Source organism: Strigops habroptila, chromosome 3 (genome assembly GCF_004027225.2).
Source record: "Strigops habroptila isolate Jane chromosome 3, bStrHab1.2.pri, whole genome shotgun sequence".
NCBI classification, from domain to species: domain Eukaryota; kingdom Metazoa; phylum Chordata; class Aves; order Psittaciformes; family Psittacidae; genus Strigops; species Strigops habroptila.
Window position 1 is genome coordinate 38,561,203 of NC_044279.2, and position 27,069 is coordinate 38,588,271.

The 27,069-nt window shown below is 38.4% G+C and overlaps 1 protein-coding gene across 3 annotated transcripts in view; it reads left to right on the forward strand.

Moving 5' to 3' along the window:
* LGR5 (leucine rich repeat containing G protein-coupled receptor 5) overlaps nt 1-23,675 on the forward strand; it is a 94,115-nt gene extending 70,440 nt beyond the window's left edge. For 2 of the 3 annotated variants that reach the window (XM_030480819.1, XM_030480820.1), the window contains 12 exons: nt 2,347-2,415; nt 5,186-5,257; nt 6,063-6,134; nt 6,242-6,310; nt 6,457-6,528; nt 8,853-8,918; nt 9,139-9,210; nt 10,105-10,176; nt 12,018-12,143; nt 16,668-16,813; nt 17,792-17,875; nt 19,673-23,675. In XM_030480819.1, the coding sequence (XP_030336679.1) occupies nt 2,347-2,415; nt 5,186-5,257; nt 6,063-6,134; nt 6,242-6,310; nt 6,457-6,528; nt 8,853-8,918; nt 9,139-9,210; nt 10,105-10,176; nt 12,018-12,143; nt 16,668-16,813; nt 17,792-17,875; nt 19,673-20,763 (2,011 nt within the window). In that variant the 3' untranslated portion in view covers nt 20,764-23,675. The remainder of the gene's footprint in view (nt 1-2,346; nt 2,416-5,185; nt 5,258-6,062; nt 6,135-6,241; nt 6,311-6,456; nt 6,529-8,852; nt 8,919-9,138; nt 9,211-10,104; nt 10,177-12,017; nt 12,144-16,667; nt 16,814-17,791; nt 17,876-19,672) is intronic. The other variant, XR_003990735.1, reaches the window with a different exon arrangement.
* Nucleotides 23,676-27,069: the final 3,394 nt, after the last annotated feature.

Consider the following 27,069-nt stretch of genomic DNA (forward strand, 5'->3'; position numbering starts at 1 on the left):
TAAGCATTGTCAATTGATAAATTGAAGAACAGCTGAGAACTATATTGAGCATTGAAAAAGAAGTGGCTATTCATGAACAGTTATGTTTGCCTAGTTTAGTACTATTTATTTGTCTTGTTTAATCAATAAAGCAAATAGCTAGATTGGGTAATTGTCACAATGAAAAGTCTTAACACTAGAAAACTGTCTCACCATAGAGGAGTGTTATAAAATTAGATGGGGCTTTTTATCCCTGGAAAAGGCAAAAGTGCCAGGTAGCCAAATTATGCATGTTTTTTACAAGGGGGGAAGAGGAGTGTTTCAGTTGTATTCAAGTTTTTGTATTTCAAGAACTCTGATGAAGAATAGCACTGGTACAGATTGAAATTTCATCAAGTTTCCACTGCAGTTCTGTTCAGACCTATTCTTGAGTTTTCTAGCAAAAAGTAATTCTACAGAAGAATGCCAAACAGGAATGCAGTGCTGATGGTTAGCTCGAAGTATTTCACTCCAGAGTTATTCGAATAAAAGTGGTGTCTGCTGGAGTAGGCCACAAACCCCCAAAATGCTACAGGGACAGTAAAAACTTGCATATCCTTCCACCGGCACCTGCCACAGTCAGTTGCATCATTTTCAGAGATTTTTGGTATTTCACCCAACCAGGACAGAGGCTAAAAGGCCTGTTATGAGGAACAAATAGTTTCAAATATGAATGCTAGTCTAAAGGTGACTCTTTGCTTTCTCATCCGCAGAACAATGTACTGCCCACTTTCATGTTTCATTAAGAGCAGAAAGCAAGAAGTTCTTGGCCTTTTCTTTTTTAATCACTAGTTTTGATTACATTGATCCCTTGCCACTGAATTGCTATTTTACAATTTTGACTCTTAGCCGGCTGTGAGTCGAGAGGAAGTCCCTTAGTGTAGCACCGGAAAGGGGGACAGGAAAGGGAGAAGGAAAATGTAATTGTTTGTTTTGTTTTTGTAAGTGATATTCACATGGCACTTGGTCAAAAATGGGGAAAAACAGAACAATGGAATAAGTAATTGCAAACCCAGTCCCAGCCACCTGGCATGAGAGAGATGAAAACATAGAGGACAGTCAAGAACCTGGGAATAAGTGTAGGTGCAGCCGCTTGACTGTAACAAGAGAATGTAGCACTTGCCTGAAGCACAGTAGCTGTGTCCTGTACAGACCAGTTTCCAGATAGTTTCAAGATAATCTAAAGAGATCTCAGTGTAAATGATGGACGCCAGCTTGAAGATCATTTGTTTGCATCAACGCATAGGTCTGGAAATCACATGTCACTGGAGGGCAAAACCAAACTGTACATGCCTGTAATCTCTTTTTGTCAATAACCAGGAGAGAGAGGTTTACAAGCAGGAAGGAAAGCCTTGTTGAGTTCAGACAGCAGTTTCCTGCCTGCATTACTTCAGCCTGATACTATTTCAATTTCAATCTATTGTAAACTGTGATTTGTGTTTTGCTTGTTCAAAAAGGCTTTTGCTCAAGCTTTTCAGACTATATTCTTCACAAAGTGGTGCCAGAGAACATCACAGTAACCTAGCATATCTCAGTTTTAGTTTCATGTGTCTCCTGAATGCTAGAGGATGCACATGTCATGCTGAGGGCCAAAGAAGGCTTATAGTCCATTCTGCATAACTGGATAAAGTCTGATTACCACTCCAGCATGAGCAGTTCTTAAAGCAGAGCTCCCTGCCCTAGCTAAACTACTGTTTTTACAATTTATGTGGTTAGAAACATTCTCTGTATGAACATTGGCAAATCTACAGATAATGGTAACATTGAACTTATTGTATGTTTTCCCACTTATTTTAGCTAGAGGAAGGTTTCCACCAGTCACTTTTACCCTTCAAACTCCAGTGTCTCTTATTTTTACCACTTAACCAAAAATAAAACAAACAGAAAGACTGATACAACTAAACAGTGAATCGGAGGCAAATGAAACCTTTATAGCAAGATGTATTAGCCATGTGAAACACAGCTCACTATATAAAGTTGCCGAATATTCTCTTTGGAAGATTTTTTCCCCATTAATACTTTCGAGTAATGAAAAGGATGGGTAATTTAAAAAGCAGCAAATCCCTTAGTAGTGTCTGAATCCACTTACGTTTTCTTCATTGCAGAATAGCTAAGATATAACTAAAAATAGGATGCTGATAAAAAATAGAAATGATGATGTGCCCTAAACAGAGTTTGTTGGAAAACATCCATATACTTTCAAGGATATTCTGGCTTTTGTCTGTGTGTATTTATTCAATGCATGGAAGATGATACTTCATTACAAACAATTCTATGTTATCCGTTATGTAGTGCATAACCTAAATAATAGAATCTATTTTCACACAGAGATTTAAATTACAACAGTCTGGACGAGTTCCCCACTGCTATCAGGACACTAACAAACCTAAAAGAACTGTAAGTACAGAGCTCCTATTAGGAAGGAGGATGTTTTGTCTAGTACGTGATTTATTTATTTTTTTTTAATGCTGGTGATTTTATCAGTAATCCTTAAAAACTGATATCCTAAGAAAAACTAATAAACATGCCAACTTGCATAAAAGATCATTTTCAACAGTGAGTTTAGAGCATTCAAGTTCTGACAGCTTTTACTTGTATACTGCATTGTGCGGTAGTTTTTTGTTCAAGGAACTTCATCCCTGGAATACAGTAAATAATAAACACAATTAATTCACTTTGAATCCCAGACACAACAGCTGGATTTTACAAACAGTCCAATATGTCACAGTCTCCTAGTGTAAGAAGAAGACATTAGTCCATCAGGTTTAAATGTGTAACCTTCTTCCTCCCTCCCCCACATTAAATTAAACCATTTTATTTTCAGTGTAAATAGTCCTTTGTAATGCTGTAAATAAAACACTTCTGGATACACAGACATAGTTTGCATTAAAAAATAATCAAAAATCGAAAGAAATGAGCGAAGTTTATTATAAGAAACAGATGAATTATTAAAAAGATAATGAAATTAGATTCATACATCATACACACAATTGTACACATCAATGCATATATTGAGAATTATTTCCCTTTTAATTATTTAACATTACCATCAGCATAGAGTTTTAAAAAAAACCACAGGTAATCGTATACTAGTTGGACATGGTTGTACCCCTGCTAATCACAAACTGATCTTAAAGCCACTTTAAATAGCTACCTGGGCTTTCTCCAAAGCAGGGATCCTCAGGCAGTGCTGACTCCAGCTCAGCACCTCCAGTGTTGGCAGAGTGCGGCTCTGGAGAAGGGAGTGGGGCTACGAGTTTCGCAGCCCAGTTGTTCTCAGCTGCTGTTATGTCATCTTGTTGGCAAAATAATTGATATGAAATCCGGTGGCCTCGAAGGATTGCCTTTTTGCTTACCTCTGGAGTCAGTAACCAAACACAAATAACCCAGCAAAGTGCCTGATGTGCTCGAGATTACATGCTGGCCCCCACAGGACTTCACCTCTAAGTATCACACGTTTCAGATAAGCTCATAGGTGCAAGAAATCTCTGAAGTGTGAAACTGCAACCTGACATCCCAAATCCAGCACAGACCATGAGACCATGTGCTTCAGTGCTTTGTTTGGGCCCTGGAAAGCTTATCTTACATGCACAAGGTGTTCCCACAAAGTTGTGCATGCCCTACTGTCCTCACCCAAGTGGGAGCCTAGGCCCACAGACATTCATCTCATTGCAGGGCCACCTTAGCAGGGGTGTTTCTGAGTGGGATCTCATTTCTCTCTCAGGAGTTATGCCTGGGCTGAAAACACAGACTGTGGTATTTTTCTCCAGCTTGGAGGCATGCAAGGCAGTCAGTCAGAGCTGGATTTCTGCCGGCAAGTGGCCAGCGAGTCAAGGCTGTATCTGATGCTACAGGGACACCATTGTCCCACATGCTCTGCGCTTCAAGGTCTCAGCTGTAGGAGTAGTTACCTCTCGAAAGTTAGTGGGTATAGCTGTTACCCAAAGTTAATGTATATGTAATGTTTTACAGACTGGATTTTGAAGGTAACTGTAGAAGCATTTTTCCCAGTGTGGCTTTAATATAGTCTTTTTACCCACAGGGGGCACATAGATTTTACTGTTCCTTTGCTCATTATGTGAACTGACAGGCGATAAGGTGCCTTAAGTTCAGACAGGTTTTATCAATCACTTGGGTACAGTGTCCAGGACACAGGCTACAGCTGTGAGCAGACTCTCTTCTGACCAGCTCAGAAGTGATTCAGACTTTTCTGTGCATAAATGTGTTGGAGTCTGCTCTTGGCTTCTGATGGGGCTGCTCTCTGACTCAAGTCAGAATAGTGACGAGGGTCAGATATTGCACTGGGAAATAGTCATGCCATTTCCTTAGCTTTTCTGTCATGTATTGAGTCCTATTCAATACAGCCACAAAACTGTTCTAGATGAAAAGGCATCCTCATATTGCTTAGAGTCTGCATCTGCATGGATGCAGTTCTTACTGCATGCAGAAGAGCTAGGGATTTAGAGCCTTGCTGTGTAGCTCATCAGCAGTAGCATAATGCCTAAACAAGTAAAACCAATAATGTGGGACCTGTTCAAGTAATGGCCAAGTGTGCTTGCATCAGTGAACAATTTGAGGCTTTCTAAATGCATAAATTTAAGCTGGAAAGCCTTTTTCATACCCGACTGAACTAATAGGAGTTTCCCACACAAATCATCATTGTTCTTTTGAAATCTTAGTTGTTTCTTTTGTTTTTCACAATGGGGAATTACTCATATGAATAAAATGCAGTAATTGATGATGAGACAAAAATTGGGCCTTCTAACTACATTGGATAGTTTGTTCATGTCCACATTTAAAATATTTCAACAAAAAGATGGTTGTGGGACGCTCAACGGATTACAATATAATGTAAAAATCACCTAGTTGATAAACTTGTGCAATCCAGTATTATCCCAGCAAAAGAAATAGTTGCAGTTTAACAAGTACAGGAGGAAATATATGTATAAACTACTGTATTGGTTTTGTTCTTTTGGAAAAGTGCAGAATTCCACCGATTTCATTTTTTTTCTTTTCTTTTGCCCTTTTCAGTTCTGTCTTATTCCAGAAAACAAGGACATACCTTTGCATACAGATACTTTTCTTATTACAAGCAAAAAAAAAAATGGTGTGCATTGTGAATACAGATTGTTTTTCCTTACTGTGTAAACCTTTTTTCCTTTTGTAGGGGATTTCATAGCAATAACATCAAGTCAATACCTGAGCGTGCATTTGTGGGTAATCCATCACTTATTACAATGTAAGTGATAAGAGTCTTTTCCATGACTCTTCTTATTAGAGAATGTGGAATTAAATATCATATTTATGGTTAATTGTCAAATAGCTCTTCTTGTGAATGTACTGTGTAGCACATCATTATATAAGCAAACAAGCTCATATCTTTCCAACTTTGTGGAAAGAATGGCCGTTTGCATGCCCTGTGTAAGGGAAGTGAGTAGTGGTCTCTGGCCTTTGACCTTTGATTGATTTAAACTGTTCCTTCTAAGTCTCTCAGCATTACTGGCAATGTAGAAGCTAGCAAAATTTACTCTTGATGGATTCCAGTCTGAGTTTCCATTGTCTTACATGACAATGCATTTAATGGGCAAACCTGAAAATTAGATATTGTAAAATAAATGTAAGAAAAACAGTCACTCATCTTGAGCAATGTTATTCTATGAGCAAAAGCAGCATGACTTTAAAAGTGCAAGGGAAGCTCTTCTGAGTAGGTGAAGATCTGACTTCTTCACCCACTAACCTTAAATTTGTCCTGGGTCATAACGTATTTCTTCATATGTGGATTTCTATCTTCGCAAACTTGGGAGGAAGAGGGGATATTTTATTGACTGGCTTCTGTCTTTAAAACCAAGAAAACAATGACTACTTGACTATTCAAAGAGTGAAATGGGGTTGATAGATATAAATTAGTGGGTGCTACAACCAGAGGTGCAGAGTCTGGGGTTCATCATAGAGAGTTTACTAATTTGCTTATAGTATAATCATGTAATATATTTAGAATCTTTTAAATTATTTTTCATAAAATGTCCTTTATCCTCTATTTGCAGACATTTTTATGACAACCCTATCCAGCTTGTTGGAAAGTCTGCTTTTCAACACTTACCAGAACTCAGAACTCTGTATGTACTTACTTTTTTATCTTAATTGTCTTTATATATTGCAATATTATAGTCGTCCCACACTTCCCTCACCACAATTGTATTGAAATGATGTTTTTGTATTCTAGGACTTTAAATGGTGCTTCACAGATAACAGAGTTTCCTGATCTGACAGGGACTACAAGTCTGGAGAGTTTGTAAGTGAGAGAAGTATTTCTGCTTTGGGTTGTTGGATTTTTTTTGATACTGACTTATTCTAAAGAATGTTCGAAAAAAATATTTGTTTTGCAATCTTTAAGAAGTAATCCTTTTTTTCTTTTTTTTAAATCCATATTTTCAACAGGACACTCACAGGAGCACAGATCACCTCTCTCCCCAAATCAGCTTGTGACCAGTTACCTAATCTCCAAGTGCTGTACGTTTCATTAAGATTATTAACATTACATTAATGCAAGAGATTTATGGACAAATGAAATCAGTATGATTTCAAAATTACCCAATTGCTGCTATTACTGTGTATCATGTTAATTCTTAGGAATTCAGCTCAGGGAGCAGGCCCCCATGTTACTAAAAATGTTCACAACCCGCTTATCAGTCAGGATTTCCCATGCATTGGCGAAAAAATAATTACTTTGCATATTTTTAGGAAAGGGTAAAATGGTTTTTAATTTGTTTAAAACACAACAGAACTACCATACTTTCATTCATTCTGTCTCTGCTACAGTAGTCTGGGTTTTTTTTCTTCACTGAGGCAGATAGTTCAGTGAAGTGAATGGAAAATATAACTGAGTAAGGAGTGCAGTTTTGAGTCCTTATTATGCTCCTCTTTTAGTTTCTTTTCTGACTAGACATAAGTAGCTGACTGAAATTTTAACAGACTATTGCTTGGCATAGTTGGAGCATAATTTTTATACTACATATCCAATATTATTTTAGCCTGGAAATTTCCTTGCAGTTTGCTTAATCACTAATGAAAGTAATCATTGTGTCTGCTTCTTTGAGAATGAGCCAACAGCACTTTCCTCTATGTATTACATCACTAGGAATGTATTTGGTATTAGTCGTTTGGCCAACAGTGAAATAGCACTAATTATAACACATTATTTGAATACCAGCATGGATGTCATGAACATTTCCAGAAAAAATTAAGTTTTAGTTGATGGAATCAATATAATCATTTCCAGAATGATAAAAGACAGAAACAGAGTCTGTTGCCACAGGGAAGTCTACACGCAGTTTAAATATGTCCTGCATTCATAGAATCATAGAATGGTTTGGGTTGGAAAGGACCTTAAGATCATCTAGTTCCAACGCCCCTGCTGTGGGCAGGGATGCCTCACACTAGACTGTATTGCCCAAGGCTCTGTCCAACCTGGCGTCGAACACTGCCAGGGACGGAGCATTCACAACTTCTTTGGGCAACCCATTCCAGTGCCTCACCACCCTCACAGTGAAGTAAAAGTTCCTTATATCTAACTTGAATCTCCTCTGTTTAAGTTTGAACCCATTGCCCCTTGACCTGTACAGTCTCTGATGAAGAGTCCCTCTCTGGCATCCTTATAGGCCCCCTTCAGATTATTCAAAACCAATAAATAACCTCAAAACAGAAGGCAAATAAATACTATAGTAATTAATAACTCATACATTTCATAGTAGAGTTGGACTGTTCATTGGTAATTCACATTTTTTTATTTTATATAGAATAGTCTAAAAGCCCCTGTTGGGATAGGAACAGTGAAAATAAAATTTTACCAAGGAAGTAAATGGGTGGATATGAACCAGTTTTGAAGAATTTGAAACAGGTTTGAAGAGAGATTACTCTTTTACGTGATAATATTGGATAACTGTGGAAAAGGGTATTTTTCCTAATTATAGGCATAAGCTTTTTTTTGTATATTTTTTTACTAGCACATTACTCATTCATTTTTCCCTGAGCAGCATGTATATATATAGGATGAGACTGTTGCATGGTGGGGGTGAGTGTTTGGTTCTTCTATTTTTTTTTCCTCCAATTTCTGCAAATTGCCTGGGCTTGGTTTTGATTAGCTACATTATGCTATAAATCAGTCCAGATGTTTCAGTTATTCTGTAATTTGTTGAGTTTTGGCTCAAGTCTGTTAAAGAGGTTTTTTCCCCCATGTAGTGATTGATTTCAATGTTAGTTAGTTCCAATATTACTTTTTTTTTACCATTTCCCTCAGTTACAAGATCTAAAGATCAGAGGCATAGCGCTAAATTAAAAATGTAGAATGGACAGCTGATTACAGTCCCTTGCGATTATTACCAGAAAAATACAGGATCTTCTCTGAAAAAAATAGGAATGTATATCTATTTAGCAGATTATTTTAAATGGTTCAAATATTCCTCAGAATTTAAGCATGATGAATATGAAGTCTGTGATGTAAATTGAATATTTCCTATGAGCAGATGGCCAATATCTTTACTATAAAACACTCAGCAGAAGTCTGTACTTCAGACAGGAAATCATCAGACAATGAAAGGAATTTGCAAACATAGGATATGGAGTTAATACATCTTGCTTTTCCCATTCTCTCTGCTCCTCAGTTAGAAATGAAAATCTGACAGATGAGAGATGATAAGTGAGTTTGCACATTTCTATTCTTCTGCGAGTGGAATAAAAACAAGTTATTTTAAATTGAGCATGAAGGTAGACAATGAAAGATCTATTTCTTTTAATGCTACTTTGATGTTAATCTTTTATTTACTTGTGTATTCCAGGGATCTGTCTTATAACCTGCTGCAAGAGTTACCTTGTTTCACTGCCTGCAAAAAACTTCAAAAAATGTAAGTGTCAAACTACCCTAAAAAGCCTAAAAAGAAGCATCTATTTACAAATAGATGCGCATCATTAACTTGGTTATTGCTGGCTGATCTGACATATCCCAAATACATACCCTTACACTATATTGAATTTTGATTTATTGTATCATAAACACAATCCAAAACACCCTGAAGTGTCCTCCACGTGCCTTTGAAACTGAGGAGATTCTTATTGCTGTTTCAGTGACTTGCATCATAATGAAATCAGTGAAATCAAAGCAGACACGTTTCGGCAGCTGGCTGCTCTTCGGTCTCTGTGAGTACAGCCTTAACAGCCATTCACCCAGGTTCTCAAAAGCACAGGGTCTATACTGTCTGCTCACTATATGCCCCAAAACATCATTGTTTCTGTTCTGCCTCACTTTGATCTTCCACCCATTGGGTCATAACTGTGAAAGGAGAACAGACATTGTGAATTTTAGCATCTGCAGCAATGAATTCAAAGACATAAATTTATAGCTATAAAAGCTGTTACTTTTAAATGTTTCTGATGGAGGTGGAGAGAGATACTGAGCCAGAGCTGGTATTTGTTGGCAGGTTCACCTAATAATCAGCTCTAGGGAGCATGAAATCTTTTTATAGAGAACAGTGTCTTAAGAAATAGAGTGCAGTTATGTGTGGGTTTCTAGTTTTCACACAGACACATGTGCTAATAGAGTAATTTTGTCAAGAAATTACGCATGGATGTAAGTTTCAGAACTTGCAGAATCAAACCCATACATTCTTTTCAGAGTTGCTTTCAGTCTTTTTGATTTTTCAGGGGCTGTGAAGATTGAGATTAGGAAGTTAAGCCTATTGGCAATGGACTTTCTGTTCTTAGTCACATCATGAGGACTTCTTAGAAGTAGTCCATATACCCCACCCTTCTTTCTGCTGCCTTAGGAAGCTATGAGTGAGACTGAAAATAACTGCCTTAGACTGTAGAAGGTGTTAAGACATTTTTTAAAAGTCATCAGTTTCATAACTAACACCATTAACTGACTAATTTAAAAATGGAAAAAAGATTTTGCACTATGAGACACGCAGAAGTTTATTGAACATATTTGCATGTAAAGAATACCTTTTCTATATTTAGGCACCCTTATCAAGTGTATGAAAACTTCCATTTTCAGTCAGTGGGTATGTAATTTTCCATTCACTTTTCTTGTAGGGATTTAGCTTGGAACAAAATTAAAATTATTCACCCCAATGCCTTCTCCTCTTCACCATCTCTGATCAAACTGTAAGTATTTGTATATCTTTTACATTCATATGTTCACATTTGTCTTGCAAGAGCATACAAGAATTTAATAACTTAGTGCCCCAGCAGAAATTGAAACTTTCTTTATTCTAATCTTCTGGTCTGTTGAATCCATATCTAAATGCCTGCTTTATTGTACTTCACCAACCCCCATAAGTATTATGGCAAAGCTGCATATAACACTGTGTAATCAGAATGATTTGGGGTTCATTAAGCTATCAGTGCATCTGCCTTCATTTAATTTGTTTGCAGTTTGGTCTCTTGTAGCAGTGGGGAATATTTCATTTTAGATGTGTTTCAGGACTAAGGAATTGGATTAAAATTTAAATAAGAAATGTTTTTCAGTACGCATCTTTATTTCATCATTCCTCATTTGATGGAATAGTTTTTCTTCTGTAGTAAATTCAAAACATCAGCAGCCAGTTTTGCAGGCCTTGATCACAGCACTTCTCAGTCCTTACTTTTTCCTACTTCTGATTGTCATTGTAATGCCTCTTTAAATGAGTTCCTGAGGCAGTGGGTGTATGGGAAAAAAATTCCCCTGGAGTCATCCTGCTGCATGATTGTCACAAAAATACACTGCTGGGCATTTGCTCACAGACAATCCAGTTGCTGCTGGGAAACCTAAACTTGAATGGGGTGCTCACTTCTGTCTATGTGCAAAGCCTTCTGAATAGTCCATAAAGACAGTATTGTCTATGGCATCCCTTTTGGAGCCCTCCTCAAACTTTCCTACTTTGTGAGGTGAGTAATAAGTCGTGCCTTTGGTCAGTAGCATAGAACAGGCAGAGAGGGTTAAAGAAAAACGCCCTTTAACACACACACAGTAGCAGTGCATCGGTGTGCCCTGAAATGCTAGTCTTTAACCCTGGTGTGACTGAAGTCAGTGGTCATTTTTACCATTGCAGTAAGACCAGAATTTCACCTTTGGTATTTAACTGCGTTGCGAGCAAGAGGACACACACTAAACCAGATAGATAGAACACCAGTTCGTCAACATACCTTTTTTATGTCTAGCCCTTAGATTTCAGTAGATAGTCCAAGAGACAGGAACTTTGCTGTTCAGCCTTGGGCATAAAAGCTTTTCAGCAGCATCAGACTCCCCTTCTTCCTTGTTCTTGGCTGTTGACCGCCTGAAGAATTGCAGTGTAAAATTGTGAAGAGGACTGAAAAGGCTCATAGAATAAATGGAAGAGAGAGGGAAAAATAGAGAAAAGAATACCTCTGGACTTCCCCTTCTTCGAATACTATATCACTTTTTTGTTCATCTGTTTTACTTTTCCGAAGTTACATATCCATGTTTATCTGCGCTGTCTTCCCTCAGCTCTTCAGACGAACCTCAGCTAAGAACTGTCACCTTCATGCGCTCCAGCCCAGACCCATCCTGCCCTGAAACACGTCTTCCCCATACACCTGACCTGCTCCCTCTGGAGCTTTCAGGGCAGCCATGCCCTCTAGCATCCCACTGAATCTTTTAAACTGTGGGAAGCTGTTCTGGTGCTGGCTTTCTTTAATTCAAACAATGTAATGAACAGATTTTATATACATTTGCTAGTCTCAAAACTGGCACTGATTTTTGGCATCAAAATTTGGCAACAGAGACTTAGCTAACTGCTAGATGCTACTGTTAGCTTTCTGCTGGACACACAGGTGCGTACTCCTGAGTGGTACTGCCGCTTTGCTCTGCTGACTGGGGCCTCAGTTTAATGCAGTCATTTTTGATTAAGTTAGAAAAGTCTAACCTGTTTTTCCAACATGACATTTATAGAGTTAAAGAAAAAAGATGAAAACCCATAAGCTGATTTTTATTTGCTGTTATGCAGGGATGTGTCATCCAACCTTTTGTCCTCTTTTCCTGTGACGGGGCTACATGGTTTAACTCATTTAAAATTAACAGGAAATCATGCCCTACAAAGTTTGATATCATCTGAAAATTTTCCAGAACTCAAGTGAGTATATCATTAAAACTAATAAGCCACATTTGTGTTCATGTGCAGTGGAAGGTGTGTCAGTGTGTAATGTATGTTATTTCATATTGTCAGTCTTTGATCTGTGCTATTAAAACTAAAGCAAATATGATAAAAATGATAGACTTCTTTTATTATGCTCACTTTTAACTGAAGAAACTATGAAGAGTTTTGAAATATTAACCCCAGTACTTGCTTAATACGAGCCACATCTGCTTCCTGATGATATGTTTCGAAAGCTGTTAAAACAATATTCCTGGCAGCTTAGTGATATGTCCTTCTACTGGCTTGTGCTTACAGAACTTCCATTATATTTAATGAGAACACAGCAAATACCAAGGGAAGAATATACTCCTGGAGTTCCAAAATATTTGACTTCTCTTGTTTGACCATGGGTTTTTTTCTGTTATATTTTGATTAAGATTCAGATAATACTCTGCCATTATTACTAAAACATTTTGATGCTAGTAATTTTCTGCCGGATGCTCTGTGATACAGGAAGGAAATGTTCTCTAGAGATCATCTGCAGCTCTGCCTGTCACTGGATGACCATAGAGAAGTCACCATAAAGAGAACTTTGCCTCTGACTTCAGGGCATTAGGGAGTGTCCCCTAATTCTCCCTTGATTTTTACATTTTAATTAGAGGAGGTCAAGTGCAACCTATATTTTTTTCCATATTTTACTGTAAAATGTTTGCTATCATAAAATTTGAAACAATGAGTGTGCACATAGTTACTGAATCACAGAATGGTTGAGGTTGGAAGGGATCTCTGGAGGTCATCTTGTCCAACCCGACCTGCTCAAGCAGGGTCACCTGGAGCCGGTTGCCCAGGACCATGCCCAAACAGCTTTTGAATGTCTCCAAGGAGGGAGACTCCATCCTTATGTCTTCACTAGGTTTGCCTGTTGCACTGGAAAAGTCCCATGAGTCTTAGCAGGCAGACAACTCAAGGAGATGTTACCACTAATGAAAAGGACTGGAGTGTTTGGAATTGTCAGTAAGGGTGTCATGAGTCAGAGTGCGGAGCTGATTAAAACTCTGTGTACAGCACTGGGGGATCCACAATAGAACACTTATATGATGGCATATTAATATAAACTGAGAGAAGAGCTGCAAAACATGGTTCCAAGGTTAGAAAATAGTGCCTTAAAAGTCTTAATAAACCAAATATTTGTAGTTTGTAACAGAGGAGATGATAGATTGGGCATTGACTTCATCACAGTGTGTGAAACTACTTCGTAACATAATCATTCAAAGAACTAGCAGTTAACAAGGATGTGTCAGGCAGTAGCTTAAGTCTTAAAAAAGAAGGTATAAAAAGAATGATTAATATATCTAAAGATGATTAACATCTGTAAATGTTATTTATATCTCCTTTATTTATATCCAATAAAGGAGAGAATGGGGTAAAATCCTGACCTGGAGTCTGCAGGACTTTTACCATAAATCAAAATGAGGCCAGGACTTCACACAGAATCACTACACAGACAATGCATGAAGCGCCAAACTTGAACAGCGATCTCAAACAAAATGAAATTTCAATTCCCTTTGTAATTGTTGGAACTAGACAGTGGTTAGAACAGTAAAGACAAATTCCTATGTAAAAGCTTCCTGCTCATCTAAATGGGTCTTTGCTGTTAAATACACAGGCTCATCGAAGAGCTGAATATCCTCTGCCCCACTTTCAGCAATGGCACGAGAATGTTCTACAGAGCTGAGCCCAGCCTGTTATGGCAAGCTTTGAGGAAGTAAAGTCAGGCTGCCATCCACTCCCTCCTTCTTGATCTGATGCTTTGATTCAGCGCTGTAAAGAACTCAGTGTTTGTTTCATTCATCATAACTGTAACTTCCCATTCACCATCAACCCCACACCTTTGTGATGTGGAAAATAACCTTGTGTTCTCTGCTGCTTTATCTAAAATGAGAAAAAAAAGGCATTCCTTGCTGCGGAAAAATTATCAAGGATACAGATATCATCAGTAAGATAAGCAGTAGAGAGAAATAAATTCAGCCAATGTTTCTAAAAGAGTTTAATTTGACAGAGTCCAAATCTAATCACCCGCAGCAAATAAGCACCAGCCATTAAAAGGGTCACTTCCAGCACTGTATGGCTGAGAGTTGCTTCTTTCTTCTTGTTTGTTTTTCGGTTGGGGATTTTTTTTTTTTCTTTGTTAAATATATCTTTTGTAAAAAAGAAATTTCTCTGTCACCAAGAAAAGCTGACACTCATTTCTCTGCATGGCAAAGTATGTTTTGTCCTCTGTGTTCTGAGTGCGAGTCTTTCTGTGCAGTTACACCTTGCACACACATCAGAAGCACTCTCCAATTGAGGCCTATATGTATATCCTAGTAACTTGGGGGGTGGGGGGTGCGGGGGGGAGAAACCAAAAACTGTTCAGGTTTAAGAAAGGATACTAGAAAGACTTACAGAGAGGATGAGAAAAGTCTTGCTCTTTAAAGATAATTTACAAGCAGTTGGGGTTTTTTGGCTATTTCATCAAAGTAGTGGACCAGTACAATGTAAGAGGTCTGCATTTCCAATGTATGGCAGGCCAGCAGGCTGGTAGAAGCACAACAGCTTCTGGAAATCTGCCATTATTAAGCACATCATAGATCTGTTTGAATAACGAGAAAATACATTTGTTAGTCCCTTGAGCCTAAAATACCTACTAGCTGTTCATTTCCCCAGCTGTACCAATGTCTTCCAAAAGGTCAGAAGCTGCAGTGATCACCTTGCAGAACTGTCAGTGTTTCTTCTGAGAAGTTTTTGTTTGTTTGTTTGTGGAGAATATTTTTTTTTATTTCCAGAAAAGGGGCATTTCTAGTTGGGGATTGAGATTGGGTTTAGCCCAGGTGACTAGCTATGGGGCTATGGGTTAGTCTAGTAATCTATGAGTTTAATAATAGTTTATTTAAGAAAGGCATCTGGGAAGTGTGTTCAAAAATGTTCAGTTGAGATCATCTTCTTATTTTAAAAGATGACATGCACAGAAATGAGTTAGAAATTAAGTATTTAAATCTGCTGGCATGAGGTTGCTTAATAGTTGGATCTTGGTTATCTTGAACTTTTCTTGGAGTACCTTAAAAATATCTTACGAAGCTTATTGTATTTGGGTACAAGGGTACACATTTTTGTTGCTAATTCCCAACAGAAATGTAAGTATATAGAATCTGAATGCCCCAAAATGCACTAATTTAAAATCACTTTAGAGCTTAGGGTTCTGATTGCTCCCTTTGTACCAGGCTTTTGGCTAGTGCACAAGTTTAAGTCCTGTTGGCACTGGGCCTGAATCAGACTGATTTCTTTGCAGATTTCCCAGGGGGTTAGAGGTTGCTTGGAATGCTCATTATGTTAATTTACATGATTAACTTGTTGAAAGTAATCTGATAGGAGGATCTAGTTCTATTTTATTCCTTTTAAGTTAAGTCAGAATAACTTTGCCTCTTTATCTTTGAATTTTTTCATTTATTGGGCTTTTGGAATTAAGGTGACTTGTAAGGTTTTACTTTGTACTATTGGCAAACTGTGCAAATTAAATATCTCTGCTTCCAAAGCATAGAATTATCTAGGGAATAGAAGTAGTCCATAGAACCTGAATATATTCAGTTCTTCCATGCTACTCCAGATTTTGCACATCCCTAAAGGAATTAATTAGATTCAAAACATACCAGAAATAAGCAATTTTCTGACAAAAGAAGCCCTCAGAATCATTGAAACTCAGACCTAACATCAGTGATGCGTTAGGCATACCAATGACCTGCAGAGAGTTAGGAATAAACATCCAGTGTCCTGCAATGACCATGCTTATTTCTGAGACAATTAATAAAGTAAAACCTGTTCCTCGGTGACATGTTTTCACACACAGTGCCTTTCTGATTCATTCACCTTTTGGTTTAGAACAGTGCCTTCTTGATTTTTACACAAAAGACAATCTCCTTTTTGCCATTTTACTGTGAAAAGAGTTGGATATGGGAAGAGGTGGACAAAGTTTGAATTCCAAAAGATCTCATTCTCCCCAAACTGGAGAAATTCCATTTGAGAAGTGATGTTTTAGTTTTGTCTGTTAGGCAGATAGATGCAGCTGTAATCTTTGGATCCACTTTTTTTAAAAAAAACATTGAGAAAGTAACATGGAGAAACTGATGAGTTAGTTACACTGTAAAATCATTCAAAAACATAAAATAGTAATACAGCTCTAAGAGTAACATTCACTCAGTGGCAAGGCAGATATCTTCCAGTTTCATATCTCCCATGGAAATGCACAAGAAAGCTTCATTGTGCCCTTAGTAAAATTAGCCTAGAAATCATTTGCATTTCTGTTGTGGAATTTTATTTGTGAGTCTTCATTTTGTATTATCATGACTGATTTTTACCCATAGATATTTTTGCTTTCAGTCATGGCTATTTAAATAAGTTCCTTTGTGCTAATAGTAGAGGAGCAGTACAATCCAGTAACCCTGCTGCTAAATCAGTATCGTGGCTTGCTTTGTTATTCTTCTACAGGGTCATGGAAATGCCTTATGCTTACCAGTGCTGTGCCTTCGGAGCTTGTGAGAGCCACTACAAAATCTCCAGCCAATGGAACAAAGATGAGAATAGCAGCATTGATGATTTCCACAGGAAGGATGTGGGATTGTTACAAATTCAAGGTAATTGTTGTCTTTGGCTTTTAAATCTACCTGAAAGCCGTGAGCAGTCTCTGATGTCAGACAAATCTAGTACTCTTTTACAGTCACAGATGCAGCCTCTCCCTGTCTTTTGCCCAGTGTTATGCTATTCAAGCATTCCTATGCTTAGCAAACTCATTTTTTCAGGTCTGTCTGTCAGAAATCTCACTCGCTCATCTTTGTGTCCAAATAATAATATAATAACGTGGGAAGTGAAAACTTCCCTTTATGTGTGAGATAGGGAAGTGATGCTGGTATGTAACTTCATACAAGAGCAGGCCACCAAAGATCAGGTTTCTCGCCAGCCTTGGAAGTAGCAACACATCCTTGGCTCTCCTGCTGTGCACATGCTTCAGGATGACTCACAGGGCTTATGTGGCTGCTTTGGCATACCTGCTGATATATTTTCCAGCACTTCCTGGGTACCAGAGAGTGCATCTGCTCTCCAGGACAGAAGACTACTATATTTTTCTTCCCCTTCAGCACAAGGTCTGTTACTTGACCTTTTACCTGTTACATAGGTGCACATATACATGTTACACCATTCTGCTGCTTTCTGTGCTATCTCCACTCCTGCAAACCAGTAAGTCTCAGATTTCAGGGCTAGCCCCAGTAAGAATACACCCCAAAATACACAGTGATGACTTAAGAAACAGAAAAACTTGAGTTAATTCTTAGTAGACTGGCATAGCAGCAGAATTCATATTTTGAACTCCTCCCTAGGCACTCGTCACACTGCAAATTAGGTAATAGAGAACGTGATTATTTTCAGAGAAGCGATTGTGCCAACTTTTTAAATAATCCTGAGTACAGTAATTCAAAACCAAGTAGGCATAAGTCTGCTTCTGCTCACAGTTTGGCAGGGAAAAGGACAAGACCAGGCCATAAATACCACAGACATTTTTGCAATTTGTACTAAAAGAAGTTTGCCTGAAAATCTGGTTGTTTTCTCCCCCACAGATGAGCGTGATTTTGAAGACTTTTTTCTTGACTTTGAAGAAGATTTGAAAGCTCATCATTCAGTGCAATGCTCACCTTCTCCAGGTATGAAACTGCCAGACAGACAGGAATCCAAGAATAGTATTACCAGATATTCTAGATGCAGAACAAACTCTGAATCTGATACTAGTACAGTAACATGATATTTTGCAATAAAGTGGTGAGATTAATACAAATACATTGCACAATAATACAAAATTTTGCATTGAAGTGCAGAAAAATATTCAGATATTAAATTCATTTATGAGTGTTTTATCCAGTCCTGAATCAGATCCTCACTCCAGGTCCCTTTTCACCAGAATCGATCCCCTTATCAAGGGAATGAGAGAGCAAAGACACTGTTCTACCAAGACACAGCTGATAAAGGGGAGCAGAATCTTTGCTCACTCAGTCGTTTTCAAAGCTACGGTAATTCTTCTGAACTTCCCAGAGTTATTCTACACATGAGCTTCTCAAACAACACACAGTTTAGTTCAATGCCTAGGAAATACCAAACACTACTGTACTGCTGCATGCAGTCCATCACAAAGGACCCCCAGCACTGTCATTTTCTTTATAGAATAGTGCATCCTTGGCTTCGCAGTGTGGCAGAAAGGAAAAATACATTGATTGAATTGCAAGGGTACAGGCCACCAGTTCCACTGAAAGTTTCCCTTAGGGCAAGGAAAGAAACATGTGTCTTTGGAAGGTTGCTTCTAGCTGTAAGAGCTGTGCTTGTAAGTTTTGCTTGCTTGATTCGGCATTTTCCCTAACCATTCTTTCATTGTGAAACATAAACAAAAATACCCAAGTGACAACTAGTACTTCAGCATATATTCCAAGCCAAGATTCCTTTTTGTAACAGAAAATAATAATAGATTTTTTTAAAGTTTTATAGTAGAAAAGGCAGGAAGCCAAAGAATTTAGAACCATTTGACCATCACATATATTCTTATGGCCTAAATGTAACTACTGCACGAAAATGTTGCTGTCTTCAAGGTAAGGTATCACCAGACCCAGGAGAAAATTTAGCTTCCATGCTGATCTTTCAAATTGTATCTTAGAAAAACTTGACACAAGAGATACTTATGCCTACTTGATGACAACAGCTGTAGTCGTAGGGAGCGCATCTGAGCTGCAGGGTTTGTGTCTTCATGGAGAAGCACAGACCACTGTAAAGGACTTGCTTCGAGAGAATATAGCTGGCCTGTACCAAGATAAATAATTTTTCTTAGACTGCAGAACGTTCAGCTTCAACTGCTCAGCATATGCACCTCAGTTTATAAGAATATACACCAGGCTTCGATCATAACGACCTGACTTCAGCCACAGGTCATCAGAAGCCCATCCAAAAAGGCAGCATTTTGAAATGCAAAGACAGCCTCAATTTTCTTGGTCCGTATAATGACGTGTTTTAAGATAACCAAATTGCATCTGTTGATATCCATTACACCACACTTCACCAGGATTCATTAGCAACCTGCCCTAGTTTAGTGAGAGGCATCGTTTTCAGCTTTTTTCACACACTGACAAACTTTACAGCATTTCTTGAAACTACCAACTGGGCATTCACATTGCATTAGTACTGCTGTGCACAAAAGGAAACCCCCAGACTTTGGCTTGAGGGACAAAGACTCATGTGCTCCAGTAACACAACATGCAACATGCATTTAGCAGCATGTTATCAAGGTCTCAGATTACTGCAAAGGAAGAGCAAATTCACAGTTCTTTTGAACTGAAACTCACTGCTTGGCTGCGCTGAGAACCTGCATGAAGCAATGAAATCTCTGCACTTTAGGAAGTGCAAAATTATGTTTTAGTTCACATGGTTGTTCCATGACCTTTATATTTTTGTCATTTCAGGTCCCTTCAAACCATGTGACCACCTGTTTGGTAGCTGGCTGATCCGAATTGGAGTGTGGACCATAGTGGGTTTGACCTTTATTTGCAACGCACTGGTGTCTGCTACGGTTTTCAGATCTCCATTGTATATGTCCTCCATAAAACTGTTGATCAGTTTAATAGCTATCGTAAATGCCTTGATGGGTCTGGCCAGCGGTGTACTGGCTAGTGTGGATGCGTCAACTTTTGGTAGCTTTGCTCAGTATGGAGCACGGTGGGAAGGTGGAATTGGTTGCCAAATAACTGGTCTTCTCTCCATTTTTGCTTCAGAAGCTTCCATTTTCCTCCTTACCCTAGCTGCACTTGAACGTGCATTCTCTGTAAAACACGCTACAAAGTTTGAAACAAAATCCTCCATTGCTAGCATAAAAATTGCCATTTTCTTTTGCTTTATGTTGGCACTAATCATTGCAATGATACCCCTCCTCACTGGGAGTGAGTATGGAGTTTCTCCGCTATGTTTACCACTACCATTTGGAGAACCCACTGCTATGGGCTACATGGTAGCACTGGTATTGCTGAACTCCCTTTGTTTTCTGGTAATGACTATTGCTTATACAAAGCTCTACTGTAGTTTAGAAAAGGGAGAACTAGACAACATTTGGGATTGCTCTATGGTCAAACATGTAGCCTTGTTACTTTTTACTAATTGCATTCTTTATTGCCCTGTGGCCTTCTTATCTTTTTCCTCCTTACTAAACCTTACTTTTATCAGCCCAGAAGTGATTAAGTCAATACTGCTGGTGATTGTCCCACTGCCTGCATGTCTAAACCCACTCCTTTATATACTTTTCAATCCACACTTTAAAGAGGACTTGGGAAGCCTGCGAAAGCAAACTTTGTTATGGAGGAGATCAAAACATGCTAGTCTGATCTCTGTGAATTCAGAAGACATAGAAAAACAATCTTGTGACTCAACACAAGCATTGGTAACCTTCACAAGTGCCAGCATATCATACGATATGCCGACCAGCAATTCACTAATGCCATCATCTTATCAAATGACAGAAAGCTGCAATCTTTCATCAGTCGCATTTGTTCCATGTCACTAGTTTCAGTGGCATTCCAGAAAATATCTATGTTTACAAAATTTTTAATCCCAAAAGTGAGTATGGATGTGTGTATACAAGCTAGAGAGTGCCTCTGAATTATTGTTACGCACATCAGAAAACAGACAGTGACAAAACTTGCAGCAGGCTGAAAATCGAATACTTGAGCCTTCTCAGCCTGCTTCCGAAATGCTGGGATGAAGAGAGAAACTGAAAGTTGCTGCAGTGTGTTCAGTTGTATCAGCTGCTCTCTTTTAAAGTAGCACTACTCAGAAAGGCATCAGTTGGTCAAGAGCGAAAATAGTACGTTAAATTGGTAAGCTGTTTTTTCAGAGCATCACCTGATGATACAGTTTTATGACCTTGGGTTTCCCACACACACACTCCCCATTATTGTAATTTGGGTTTAATAATAGTTTTTCAGTGCCACGATAGTTTTTATAAGCATCTGTGTATGGCCCTCATTCAAGCAAGGTATCTAAATGGAAGAGTAGTCCTATTAAGCTCCTAAAGGTTTCTACAGAATAGACTTTGATGAAGTTCCGTGTTTGATAAAGGCGATTTAATAGTTTAACTGGCATTGGATTTTGGTTTTAGAAGTCATCTGACTTGAAAGCATTTTTAATTGTCAGCTAAACCTGCAAAATTAACGTGGTGTGAAAGAAGTTAATCAGGATCCTGTTAAGTGCTTAAAATATAATTGTAAACAGCAAGCTTTTGTCAGATGGATATTTTTCTAGTGAGGTTCTGCACACTTTGGTCTTCAGTTGCTACCATGCCAGTAGAATTACTCCCAGAATTACTGCTGATAAAATTGGCAGATGACTCAGAATTTGAGAGTGGAAAATACTATATAGAAAGTCATCAATACAAACCAGAAACATTAATTTAAGGTAATTTGTCTAGGAACAAGAACTGTAGTCTTGTGCATGGCATGATCTCTGTCCTGTGAAACAATGATTCTAGAAAACTTCTGGTTCATGGTCACTAGTCAGTTGAAGATTTAGAGGCCACTGAGTCCTTTTGGCTAAGGACAGAATAGCCAGTGTCCTTAGCCAAAGCAGTACCAAGTAGGAGTGAAAAGGTTGTATGATCTGTATTCTTATCACTGATGCAAGCACTACTAGGATATTTCAAAGAGTTCTTTGCATTCGCATGCTGTGGAGAGCACTGTGAAATTGAAAAGGATATTAATATCATAAATTTAAAGCAGCTCAAGAAAGAAATGATTTGATCACATTTTATAAGTAGCTACTTCTGGGAAACAGAAGTTTGAGAGCAGAGGACTACTCATTCAAGAGAGAAGAATCTGGTAGGATTGACTGGAAGTTGACGCTAGGGATATGCAGCATAGAAATAAAGGTGCGAATTGTTGACAGTGATGGTCATTAGATAATGGTACTACTTATCACTAAAATCTCTAAATTCAAGTTGTCTATATTGCCAAAAAAATCAGAGCAGCTATTGGAATTCAGGGACTTCTGATGGCTTTAGTTCAGGAAAAGATTAGATTAGATTAGATTAGATTAGATATTAGATTAATACAGAGTTCCTCTATGGCTCTAAATCTGTTAACACTTTGCTGAATCAAGGCATGTATGTTTACACATTAGAAGCATCCCAGTTAGAGATGAAAGACTTCAGGCCTTTGCCAAGTCTACTGTGAAAATATCTCAGACCACAAAGCCACCTTCACGTCCCTAGGGTATCAGTCTTTGACCTTGGCCAAGCCATCAGGGGATATTCCAGTATTCTTTTCTCAGAGCTGGCACCTTTTGCTTGAGTGAGCTGATCATTTAAGACATACAGGTGCACAAATCTAATCTTTTTTTGTTGTTAAAAATAGCTCCCTGAGGAGTAACATATAATAGCCCAGTGCTCACTGCTCAGTTAATGGCCACTCAACCTCCAGGTGAATTAGACTAATTTTTAACATTACCAAGGTTAGGCTAGCCCAGTAATTATGGTAATCAGTTACAGATGATCTCTGTTGTTCATCTGTTACTGTATATAAAACTTGCTGGGACTCAAACGACAGATTTTTCACAATGAAGAATTTGTTGCCAACAATGGATATGCCTCGATTTTCTTGTCCATTCACACTGGCATATTTTCAGTTCTGCAGTTACAGATGGCATCAGTTGACTTTGGCTGACATGTTCATCCTTCAGGAAAAAAAATGAACCAATGCTAAAATTATGTACGATAAAGTCAGCTGAGAACTTATCTTAATCCTTTATCTCTTGTGGGTTTTGAAGCAGTGCAGCACACAGCTGTAGAAGGATGCCTGAAACCATTTTGGATTAAACAGAGGATCAGTCAACCATTGCACAATACCTATTACCATGTTTACTTAGCTTTAATTTAACTGGGGTCCATCTGTGCTGCTCTGCTTAATGTCAGTGAAATTCCTTTCAGCTCGCTATATTTAAGAAGTTTGTAAAGTGATTGAGAAGCAAAATAATGTTATAATTCTAAAGACTCGTTAAAGAAAGCTTCTTTTATCAGAACTTTTTTAGCTTGCAGAAAGTCCTAAAGGCTTCGTGTCTTATTTTTATAAGCATGTTTGAAATATTTTGATCAGATATTTTAAACTTGAAATTGTTAAAATTCATTTAATAGATTTTTAAAGTAAAATGTGTAAATATAGAACTGTATTTATTATTACAGTGAAATGCAACTACAGTAAAGGACGTGAGATTAAGCCCTGTACAGTTTCATATTGATATTTGCTATATTTTCTGCTCATATATATTACTAAATTCATTATCTGTAAATAATATAATGTAAATGTGTAGTGATTGTAAATAGGTGACGTGGTTTCTTTTCTATCAGTGTTCCAAACATATGTAAGTTGTAATAAAATGTGACTACACAGTAAAGAGCATTTAATCAGGATCTAACACCTCACAAAATGGTGTGCATTCTCAATTAATCCTTCCCAAGTTGTAATACTTACACTAACCTCCCGAATGTCCGAAATTCTTGGCAAAGTATAAATGACTAGTTGTGTGCTCTCATTAGGTGCCCAGAGAGGGGAAAAAAAGAGAGAGAGAAGAATGTTTCATTTCAACACAAAGTCTTTGACCGAAACTTCCCTCACAGACCCTTATGAACAGATCCTGCTCCCTGTGCACACTCTGCATCTCAGTGATGACCTCTCACAACTGCCACGTGCAAGACTGGCTCCTCCGATTGTGTGACAAGGGCATGCGTCAGATCAGGGGGTGAATGTTACCAGCAGACCATATTGGACCACATGAGGGAGGAGGTTCTGCTGCACTAAGCTGTTGCTTCTGGTGAGACTGCAAATTCTCCCACGTGTCGCAATTTTCTCTCCAGTCCCTTATGTGGCAGACAAAACAGGCCAGGGCATTACCAAACAGCTGGAAATTCATCTGATACATACAGAGAGGCAGTAGCACCATCACTTTTTCAGCTTTACAGTAGTGGGCATCACTTATTTCCTCTGACTGTTGTATGAAACACTGATTATGATCACCTCATAATCAGCCATTTCTCTGTCATCAGTTTAGGGTGCTGTATGAAAGTTAAGGTCTTGCTGAAAACCTCATGACACAACCACTTAAGAGAGGCTCAAATGATTAAAAATGTTTGTAGCAAAATAAATGTTCTTCATTTAGGAAGACAAGAAAGTGGAGACAAAAGAGTAAGAACATGAATAGGAAAGTTAGGAAAGCTAACTATAAAAGACCAGAACTAGGATCACAGCAGCAACAACAGTGTTAGAAAACCATTTACAGATCCGTGGAGCGCAGTGATTGTGCAGATGCTCGGGTGCTGCAGGAGAACACAGCTCAAAAGTCCAGCAGAGCTGCACTGCTTCCACCAGCAAAGGATGGACCAGCATCTCCACCAACCACATTAAACACCTCATGTTCTCTTTCAGTAACATGTGCCAACCAAGGGACAAATCTGTCATTCTGCAACAGTGTTATTGTAAAAATAATGTGGGTATTATTGTATATTATCTAAACTAAGCCTAGGAAATTGGTTCAATCAGGTCTTCATCTGTCTTTGCTTGAAGAGTCCAAGCTACATGAGACTAGAAATTTTAAAGAAAAATACAAATTTTACCCATGCTAATAAATAAAGTAGAAGGAACGCCACATGTTATACCTAACACTTGCAAGCATACTGGAGAGTAAAGGCAGTATCAACATTACGAATATCTTGTACACATAATGAGAATCACAGGCTTGTGCTCCAGTGACTCTGGAGACATAGGAAATATGAGTATGCTCTCTTCATAAAACAATTTGTTGTGGCATTGTCAGAATTATCTAAGGATCCGATCTCAGTCATAGGCAAAAACAAACATTGAGAATATTCCTCTTGAGAGCTGGCCCACAGCCAGGATTTCTAAAAGTCTCAGTCACAGACAAAGAGTCCACTCAAAATCCCTATTTAATCTCTTCACACGTGGCAATGTTTTCCACTTGTCAAGCAAAAAATATGCTTCATTAACAAGGGAAAAAACTGTCCATCTGTGAATCTAAAGATTTCCACTAAGTATTATGCATACATGTACCAAGAGTCTTCTCCAACTGGCCCTGAAAGTCTCAGGACTCTTTAATACTCGAAGGAAATTTCAAACATCTCCTTTTTCATCTGGTGTCATTCTTGATATATAATCACTGTTTTGACAGGTGTCTGCAGTTATTAATTTGGTTCCATGCATAACAACAGCTTCTCAGGACTATCTACAGATGTCACTGCAGTTGTTATCAGCATTTCCAGTTCATGAAGTTTCCTGAAGAGCTCTCCCAGCCTTCTAAGAAAAAAGTAATTGGGGAGATTGTTCTACTAGAAACAGAGGTTTTGTCTCCTGCAGGAAGTACCACAGCTGCCTGTGAAATCCTCCTAGGCCTCTTTTCTGGTTAACTGTAAAAATGAATCCAGAAAGTTTTGTGTGGCCAGAGAGTGAATTCTAGGATATGAAATCAGTCTTAAATCTGCAATGTTAACAAATGCCTCAGTATTTCTCTGCCTGAACATTGTCATCAGTCAGCAAACGAAAGAGGATCCAAGATCATTGTTACAGGAAAGTACATAGAAGAGATGATTGATGAGAATGTGTCTAAACCATGGCAAACTAACCTAGTGGAAAAGCCAGCCATTGGCATCTTAATTCAGGAACTGGGAAAACAGTTCCCTGACTGAATGCCCTGCTGCGAATGCAAAGTATGAGGAGGTTTGCTTTGATACACCCTTGTCCCAGTATACAGACAATCCTTCATATTGTTGGATTTTCCAATGAGTTGGTTGGTTGGTTTTGTTGTGTGTGGGTTTTTGTGGGTTTGGGCAGCTGTTCAGCCGCAGATTTACCCAAATGCTGTTACCTTCCTGTTTATACAAAAGCTGCTTCTCTGAGTGATGCCGGTACTTCTTCACTGCCATCCCTACATGCTCCTCCATCCCACTCTCCCCATGCTTCTGGCTAAGTAATACCCAAGATGTGCCTCTGGGATTCCAGAAAGCTTTGCAGTTTTGGGGACATATGCTTTTGCTTGCATTTGTCTGATGAAGGGAACTCTCTATTACCTCCTAGTTTCAACTTTCTTCTCAAACTACAGAATAACAATATGAATTACTAGAGCTGCTGATGTTACAGGCTATATACCATATAGCCAGGTCTGTACTACCAAGTCTTGGTGTCCTGCACTCATGGAAATGGTACCATCAAGTCAGAATAGGCTGATGCAGAGGCAGTGACAAGAATAACCCAATCACACATTACACTAATATACAACAGCTGCAGAAACAAAGCATTTCCATGGAAAAAATAATTTTAAAAAACACCTTTATACAAGGGTCAGTAGCAAACCAACAAACAATAAATGATTGTGTTTTATTGGGTTCAGCAAGTGTTAAGTTTGGTGAGCTGACAAGCTATTCAAAAGTCAAATACTTCTTTTCTTCTATTCAATCCACTTAAATAGGAATCAGGGATCCTCACTTGTACAGAACTGAAATAAAGGTCAAAGAAAACTACCAGTATTAATTATTTAGTTCTGCCCCTGAGTACTGCCTTTCTATCTACAAGAATTGATAGGCTTTCCCTTGAAATAAATCCTCTCTCCTTTTCCTATCCTCTTGACGTTATTCTTCACACAACATTGCTGGTGTACTCAGGCGTTTCCAGGTCTTAAAACACTTTTTCTGCCCCTGGAGAGTTTTACAGCAGTAAGAAATCCATTTTGAGAGCCGTAGGTGAACTGTTCTCAGTATCGATCTCTCCCTACTTTTATTATCTGTGTTGAGAGAGCACTTTAGAGCTTTGGTTGT